Here is a 9,150-nt window from a genome sequence, read left to right as displayed (position 1 = left end):
CGCGTTCCGGCTGAAGGTTGAATTCTTTGGCCGCGACAGGGGAGGATGTAAAGCGGAGATGACTGCACCCACGGGCAGGTGTCTGCCGAGGAGAAACCCCCAAACCGAGGGTACGGGCCATCTTAGTTGAAAGACGATTTTTCGGGGTTCTGGTAGCAATTACCCGTCCATCACCAAGTTCCTAGGTGGGCTTTTGACGCAAAACAGAAAGAATATCCTATATTAAGTTGTTCCCAGTCAGCTGTCAGCCTCTATTTTCTCTGGCTTTTCCTTGTATGCATTTCTTAAAGACAGTTCTGAACAAAGTCCGAGTCAGACAGCGAAGCCGTGCGTAGCGATATTGTCTAATATTTGCAGACTTGTCTAGTATTTACTGCCCGTCGAATCGAGTTTTGTAACCACTGTCAAGAAAAGGGCATCTATTTACCGAATCATAATTTTATTCTTTATCACAGATTTACTGGTGCATATGAAATGCTTAATGTGTGTGCACACTTGTAATGATCTTTCTTATACGCTTGATCTCATTTTTCTTGTTCACGACTCATAATTGGTTGTATTAACAAACAGATATGCCACTTTTCCAGTTAATTGGGAGGAAAGACATTGAGTCGGTTATAATTTACCCATCATATACATTTTGTTTCTCTTCCATACAGCATCAATTTCCCTGGAGACGCATATGAAAATGTGAGCACAAACTTGAGACTCACCGAGTGTGATGTCTCTTCTCTGTCTGCGTATGGAGACTACATTTTACAGGTCAGAGCAGAGTCAGAAAATAACCATTCGGACTGGGTCACAGTGAGATTTAAGCCAATGGATGACAGTAAGCCTTTTTCTAATCTTCCACAAAAAATATTGTCTGCTATTAATGCACCTTTGCAGTTTGGGTCCATAAGAAAAGCTATAGCATGTGGATCATTTTTAAATTTAATTACATTGAACTATAAAATCTTACTTGTAATACTTTCAATTTTTGAAGGCAGAAGTTGCTGTCAGAAAGCATGGTAGGTTCACTATTATAGCTAGATGCTAGTATTGGTACCTGAAACCTCTTTTGAGGAGGTTTTAAAACCTGTATATTTTTCCATTAAAATAAGGATCGTTTCTATTTTTCAGCCAGGGAGAGCTTTTCTTCAAGGATTCAGACTTCCTGAGTATCTAAATAAGTTCAATTACTTTCTTCTTCATTGCTATGTCAGACAAAAAGCACTTTTTAAAAATTAAAAAATAAAAGAATTACACAGAGGAAGATTAATTTTTAGTCAAGAAATCTTTATTGCACAATATTGCCATTCTCTTAGTGAAGCTTTACAGTCTTTTGTGAGAGATGATTTAGACATTGCCTTGCATTAGAGTACACAGCAGAAATGTTGATCATATGTTGCTGTCACTTGAGCTTGGGAACAAGGGAGTGGATTTTACCAATGAGCGTCCTTTATTTTGTACATTCTTACACCACTCAAAAGCAAAAATGACATTATTTTAGATCATGTAGTTAATGTTACCCAAGGCTCTTTTCTCCTCCAGCTGTTGATACAAAACCGTGCAGGAAGCTTCTGTTACACCTCATCTTTGAGAAAAACTTTTAAAAATCCTTTTCCTTCTTGTTCTGCCTTCATTTGCTTGAGTTTCATCATTCTGTTCCTTGGATTTCAGAGTGTAATTTTACAGTTTACAGCCTTGTTTTTCAAGATGCTTTTACTGGTTATGTCTCTCCAAAAGCATAATGTTGATATCATTTAATCTGCCTAGAACAGAAGCACTGAAACCTAGCATGGAAAAAAAAATACAATGCTGCAAGTATAAATTACAGCCGAAAGAAAGTGTAATACAAAAAGTATGGATGGATTTTTCAGAGCAGAGAGCAAACTTGTAAATCATTAACAGAGTTGTAGTTTGACGTATGTTTGAAAGAGCGTGTGGCCCTCACAGCAGGCTTGGCTTTGGAAAAGCAGCATACTCGTGGACTGAGAAAATCTGGGTATAAAACTACCTGGAAAGAAAGACCTGGGAGTACTGGCCAACTGGCCAAATGTCTGAGGAGGACGTGAGGATTTTTTATGTTGTCGTAGCTGATCTGAGCAGGGCATCATGATAAAAATACCTGATACTCCTTTCTGTGGTGTTGTTTCTGCTAGTGCTTTTGTAAGAAATTCCACACTCTATTGTAGGAACAGCCTAAGAAAGCCAGAGTAAGCAACACCCTCCTCACATTCTTTTTCGCAAGTTCAACACCATATTAATGAGCATTACAAGCAGCAAGCAGATATTTTTATTTTTATTTTTAATTAACAAAACACGTATTTCTAGAGGAATGCAAAATTGTCTGTATATTGAGCTCTTCCTTTCTTAGCCACTTAATAGTGTAGCTGTAGCCAGGCAGAACTTTAGTAGAAGCAGCCAAGGCAGAGTTGTTTGTTGGAATTACAGGAGACTTTAATGGAGAGCTCATTGCACACACAATGTAGTTGGTAACCAAGCTACTCATGAAATAATTTAGGTAGTGGCACAAAAGCATCATAAGGACAAGCCATTTTCAAAATATGAGAATATAATACTCAGTCTAAGGAGCTCAATCTTTAAGACACGCAGAAATAATTCAAATGTTTCAGTTTTCCAAAGTGATCACAATGAAAGAAACATTAAAACACTTCGCTAGAGGGTCTCCTCAGAAAAGACGGATGTTGCAACAGCTTGTCCCAGACAGAGAAGTGAGTAATAACCTATAAAAATAGTCCTTCCTCTCCCAGGTGTCACCACAGCTGGCAAAAGAGAAATGAATTAATTTAGTGTGTGGGAAAGGTAGTCTGCAACAGTATCTGTTATTTAACTGCAAAAATAAATCACCTTCAAGACCAGTTCTGTAAAGAAAGGATTTATTTATGCCTGACCTGTGAAAGGAAATTACTTTCTTCTAACAGATAAAATGATTTGAAGCGTGAATTATCATAGGTTGTGTAAAAATATCACATTGAAAATATTGTGAAACTGAATTCCATTCTTTCTTCTCTTCCACGATTGGAATATATAGCAGACATTGGGCCACCTGATGTAAAAGTGAAGTCAGAGTCTGGGTCCTTGCATGTGGATTTCATAGGCCCCTTTGCTGAACATGAACATGACAAGTGGCCTCTAAAGCAATATTATGGCTCGTGGAATTACAGAATACTGTACTGGAAGAAAGGCAGTTATACAGAGGTAACTTCTGCTTCCTGTGTGTTGTGACTCCATGGCTTGGAGACATGCTTCTCGTGGCAAAATACTGTACTGATGAAGTTCTGAAAGCTAGTGGTACTGAAACAAATTGTAATTTGTTTATTTATTATAATATACTGTAATTACAGTATAATGAAGTGTAGTCATTGCAGCTGGCATTCAGAGCAAATGGCAGATAGCTGTGTAGTTAAACATGTAAACATAAACGTGTAGTAGCATGGATATAATTTGATCTTTCCATAATTAGAAATAACTGCTACATCGTGAGAGTTCATTCTCTCAGTCTAGTGATGTGTGTGTTTGTGATGCAGTCTTCCCCACCAAGCCTCTGTATTTCACACATACAAGCGAAGGTAAACTTGGAAGCTGTGACATCAGCAGTATCTGTGATCACGGCGATGAGCTGACTTAGATGCACATCTGATGTCACTGAACTGCTTGTGCTGTGTGTGGGACTCTGGGCTTTGAATACCACCGTGGATGAGGCCTTACATTAGCTGTGGTCACCCTCCTCCAGCATGTCACCTCTTCACTTTGTGTCAGTTGTAATTGGCTTTCTTCCTCTCATGGACAGCCTCTTCCACAGACAGATGTGTCACTCTGCTCAGAAGAGCGTGTAACACTTCAGAGCAGAAGCCTGGGAAGTTTCCACAGGGATCAAAGAAGGAAAAGGCATAGACTATGTAACTTCACAGGTTGTTGTTTTGAAGTAGATGCGTGCTCAAAATGCTGAAACCTAGCTATAGGGTCTTCTCACCCCTGAGAAAGAACCTGTTACTATGTAATGGGGCATGCTGTGGGGATTCCTGTACTCTGCAGGGACCGTATAGTTACAAGGACATAACCAGTCATACCTCTAAACAGCAAGTTATATCAGCTGTCCATTGCCTAATAGCTTCCACAAGCCTTTTTCTTTCTTTTATCTAGATCATCCACCCTACTTGCTCCATCTCAAATTAAATTATGTTTGTCTGTGACAGCACTCTTCATTGATCTCATTGGGTTAGCAATTGTTTCTCTCTGCAAGCAGATCCCACTTACCATGTAGGCCTCTTTAGCCTAAAACTTCATTAATGCTGCTAGAAGCAGCCAGAAGGTCAGCGGTGTGAGTGGTCTCACACTCTAACCATGGGTGAAATCAGTGCAGGGTCATCAGTTATGTGACAGAGGAAAGGCGTTTCATTCTGTCTTTAAAAGCCTTATTCACCTTGCACCTATAATTGCTAGGATTTGTCCTACTGAATGTAATTTGTTAGCTAGTCCATTCACTGGACTGTTGCTTTTCAAATTTTTTGTGTTCTTCTCTGTTACTAGGTAGCTCACATAGATACTAAACATAACTCTGAAATATTATCTCAGCTGGAGCCATGGACAATATATTGTATTCAAGTGCAAGCAGTTATCCCCGAGTGGAACAAAACAGGGAGACTGAGCGGAGAGCTTTGTGAGCAGACAACCCACAACGGTAATACCTGCTGCTTCAGAATGGGACGTGCACTGTGGGGAACAAGGAAATGTGAAAAGCAATTAAAAATGAAAATCAGTGTAACACGTAAATCTTTCAAAAATGGATGTGTTTGTTACATTAGTATTATTTGGTGGTTAACACGTGAACTTTTGGAGCAGAGGAGTTGGAAGCGAAGTGAAAACTGTATAATAATAATAATAATGATGATAATAATGATAATGATGATAATAATAATAGTGAAAACTATAAGCAATATAGCACTGATGGCATGATGCTTTACTTTGCTGCAGAGGCCTGAAAATCAGAGTTAGATGGAGCATAGGCTCTTCACTGATCATACTGTGTGCCTGAATTTCTTCTGCCATCAGCTGTGTTCACTATCCTGTGAAAGCCTTTGTTCCCTCTGTCTGTAACTGAGAAAGGAACTGGACTCTGTGTTGCAGTCTGCGTCATCTGCGGTGATATTGCCAGTGTCTGTCATGAGGCTAGGCCATGTTGCTCTATAATCAAGAATATAAACAATTATTTTGTCTCCTTTTCATTTTGAAGGCAGTTAAGTACCAAAAGCGCTTTCCTTTCTAGCCGTGCCACCTTAGCTGCTGTCTGCGGGGTCCAGCCATAACCACCACGTGGTCTGACCCTGTCGTTTTAGCAGGGAGCTTTATGTCCCTAGTTTAAAGGATAGAGTCCTAGATACTGTCTTACTGTCTACTACCCAGGCATATGTACATTTTAAGTAACTTACACCCTCAGATACCTTGTGGAAAATCAGAGACGCAAGTTGATGAGGAAGCCATCTGGGGGAAGCCTGGGGAAGCTGCTGGGCTAACCTGTTTCTCATATGTTTTTCCTCATCTATTTTTCTGACGTGTGTTACCTGCATGCACTGCAGTTGACTTTCATGTCGATTTTTGGTGTTGCTTGTTAGTTCATGGCTAGAACACTGCTTAGCAAGTGTAGGTTGATTTACATCATTTATACAGTGATGTATGGATACATCTTCATTCCCATTGCCTGTTGTGAAATTCCCATGCATGACATTTTTTTAAAGGCTCAGTAGTTTAGTAGTAGTTTACAGACTTTTGTCCCCTGCTGTCTTTACTTTGCTGCCATTTTTACAGATTTCTTTAAGAGAAAAATGGAAGCCTATACTCTGGTAGTGTTGTGTCAGTGCCTACACTCCTGAAACACTGAAGAGTGTACAATAGCTGTTTACATTTATCACCTTGTGGATGGTTCTGCTGGTCTTTTTTCCTTTAATCATTTGCATAGTATTGCATGTAGAATCACCAGTATATGTAACTGTAAATGGCTAAATGTGATGGCTTGTAAGCTTCCTTTATTGAGAACTTCCTCCGCCTATTCAGACTAAAAATGTAAGAGCTAAGGTATTTTGCATCTGGAAACAAAGACTTATGTTTGCAGTTACAATTTTGTAATTTTTTTTAATTCCATAGAGAAAGTGATAATTTGAAAATAATATATTCAGAAATTAATAATCACAGTTTTAATTTTTTTTTCCTTGTCTCTTGCAGGTGTAACTCCTGTGTGGATAATTGTGACCATTCTTACAGGATCAATGTTGGTCGTTGTAGTATCTGTTCCTGCTTGTTTCTTTTCCTTTTTATACCTTTATCGACTCACCAAACATGTTTTCTGCCCTTCATATATTTTCCCACAACACTTGAAAGAGGTTTGTTTTCTACCTAACACAATTAAAATCAGCCTTTTCAGCAGAACCACCTGCTTTTCAAAGGCGCTCTGTGCCAAAACCTTTAAAACAGCTTTTAATTTGCCTTCTTTCATGTGCACCTGATTGTTGGCCATCTGTAAAGTGCAGACTGTTCCAAGGGGGTTTTAGACAAGAAGGAGCAATGCTGGTTATCTGTTGTTATATAGTTGTTGCGTGTGGTAAAACCTGCTCTTCTGCCAAACATAAAAAGCCATTCAAATAAGCGTAAGTGATGAAGTCGTGAACTTTGGAAAAAGCTGACAAAGGAAGGTATTTTTCAGTGTGAGAAAGGTAGTGGAAGCTAGTTCATTTAATGTTTAATTTCTGGCATTGTAAGGTCAATGTAAATTTTACATGAATGTTACCTCAAGTTCTTGCATTGAGTTCTGTGGTGCTGCATAGATGTAAGTAAGGAGCAGTGAAATCAGACTTCCTTTTGAAGTATACTGATGTGTAATAAACTCTAAAACACCATCATTCTGAATTGTTCTGCACAGAACGGTCCAAAACATTTAAAGCTGAACAAGTTAAAAACTTGGCATAGACTTCTATTCCTAAAGCAACTGCCTAATTTGTAATATGAGGCTTTATATGGCTTAGAAACAGGATGTTTCCTTTCATTTTAAAGTGAGAGAATAACAGGTGTTAACCTTCAGTTCCGCTTTTTACATAGTAAACAACTGAGCTATCTGTCTCTGCTGTCTCATAGACTTAAAATTGCACATTTGTTCTCTTGAAACAAAGTTCTTTCGCAGATATAATCATGAGTTCTAACTTAAGTAAAGAATGTAGCAAAGTCTGAAAATTCAAGGTAAAAGGAGAGCAATGAATGTTAGCCATTACTGTCGGGGAATACCACTGACCCTGTTACCCATATAGCAACTTAAAAAGGCTGTATCAGAATCTCCTCCAAGAAACAAGGCTATACAGAGTATTACGTATGCTAAAGTTAGCAACCTCTTCTAAGCTTCCTGCAGTTTCTTTTTGTTTTCTCTTCATTTTGACTCATTTAGAGCTGGGCAGATGAAGCCTTTGCAGCTGACTTAGCAATCGTCTTGTGTTTTAAGTTAAGCACCTGCTCAGCACACAATAGTTCGCTGAACCTGGAGCTCAGCTGTTGGGAAGGTAGCGTTGCTCTGATCAATACAGGATGTCGTCAAATTTCATTTTGCTCACAGATTTCTCACAAGAAAGGGAGAATTTTAATTTTGTGCTAGTGGGTTATAGTGGTTAATCACAGTAATCAAAGGTCAGTTGTGCTTACTAAAATGACATTTATCAAAGGCAGTGGTTTAACCGCATGAACATTTGAGATTGCAGATTACTGACAGAACATTTCAAATCACAGTTGCTAGAAAAAGGTCTAATAAGCAGTATTTATTTTTGTAATTACAGTGAACAGGACTCCTGATTGGTAGAGCAGCTTGTTTCTTATGTAAAATGCACTAAAGGCAAAGGTGACAGACAGCGGTCAGGTTACAAGGACAAAATGCAGTTGTACTCCTCCAGCCACTACCAATAAAATGAACTGCCACTTCAGCTGCCAAAATGAGTGGTTGACATGTTATTACTGTGTGGCGTAGGTGTGCTGTTCTTGCATTGACGTTCAAAATAGTCATGACACCCTGCGAAGTCCATGTTGATTCTTGAGACCGGTTCCATCGTATTGATAGAACAGGGAGTGGGAAGAAGTTGTGATATTTCGGTACTAAAATTAAGTCATCTTTCTCACTGAACTGCATAGCCCCACAAATCTCCCTCTCCTTCGCTTGCCTAAATGGTTATGGTTTATGTTGACATTTAAAGCATCACTATTTGATGTCTGAGCAGACAGTTCTCTGAGATGGCAGGTACAATTCATATCTCCTGGAGCTATTTGACAAATCTCTCTGTGAACTCCTTTACCTACAGTTGAGTCACTGTTTTTAGTTTTCGTTTCCAGACAAAACCTAGGTATTTTATTCTTTTAAGAAAGTTTATATTACAAAGAAGTCACTAACCCCTGGGGTATCTTCTTGCAAATAAAGGCACTTACGACTTGCTTCCAAGCCTTGCAGAAGATGTTAAAGCGAGCAGAGAGGCTATTACATTGTCGCCACTCTGGGACTTCTAAAGATTGAGATGCGTGGAAAACAGTATAAAACATATTTCTAAGCAAACAGGGTGGTACGGCTGGTTGCAGTCTAATTCTCATTTCCTCTTTCCTTCACAGTTTTTGAGCAAGCCTCCCAGTGGTTCGCAGTTTTTTTCTCCACTCCCACAAGAAGAGCAACTTTTTTACGCCAAGCTAACGGTCATTTCAGAAGAATCCAAAAATCACTGTGATGAGACTGGGGATGAGGCCCGCAAGATACCAGAGCAGCTTCAGGACTCTGAACAAGAAGATTCTGATTCAAGTATAGTACTAGCTTCAGAAAAGGCCTAAATGCACTCCTCATACTTCACTCAGACCAAAAGAAAAGCAAATGGGCTGTTGGGTTTATCTTCTTACTGCTCCATTCTTAAGACAGTAAAAATTCATATGCAAAGATGTGTACACAGACTTTTGACAGAATCATATTTTTTTTTTAAAGTACAAGAAATTTGACTATAAATGAGGAATTAAATGATACGTAATTTTTTGCCACTGTTTGGGGTGGCTCACTGTTAAGTTGTAGCAATACCTAGGACGGTATTATGACATTAATTTAAAAAGCAAATAACACATGTATATATATTACTAGTTAAT

General features: G+C 38.9%; 1 protein-coding gene across 1 annotated transcript in view; it reads left to right on the top strand.

The window, feature by feature from the left end:
• Positions 1–8,847, top strand: part of IL10RB (interleukin 10 receptor, beta) — a 10,572-nt gene extending 1,725 nt beyond the window's left edge. The window contains exons 3-7 of the mRNA XM_010294203.1: positions 660–829; positions 3,038–3,204; positions 4,537–4,687; positions 6,226–6,383; positions 8,635–8,847. Coding sequence (XP_010292505.1) covers positions 660–829; positions 3,038–3,204; positions 4,537–4,687; positions 6,226–6,383; positions 8,635–8,847 — 859 coding nt within the window. The remainder of the gene's footprint in view (positions 1–659; positions 830–3,037; positions 3,205–4,536; positions 4,688–6,225; positions 6,384–8,634) is intronic.
• Positions 8,848–9,150: the final 303 nt, after the last annotated feature.

The sequence above is a fragment of the Phaethon lepturus genome, unplaced genomic scaffold (genome assembly GCF_000687285.1).
Source record: "Phaethon lepturus isolate BGI_N335 unplaced genomic scaffold, ASM68728v1 scaffold46159, whole genome shotgun sequence".
NCBI lineage: Eukaryota > Metazoa > Chordata > Aves > Phaethontiformes > Phaethontidae > Phaethon > Phaethon lepturus.
The sequence above is the reverse complement of the archived record's forward strand: the minus strand, read 5'-3'. Positions and strand labels throughout refer to the sequence as shown.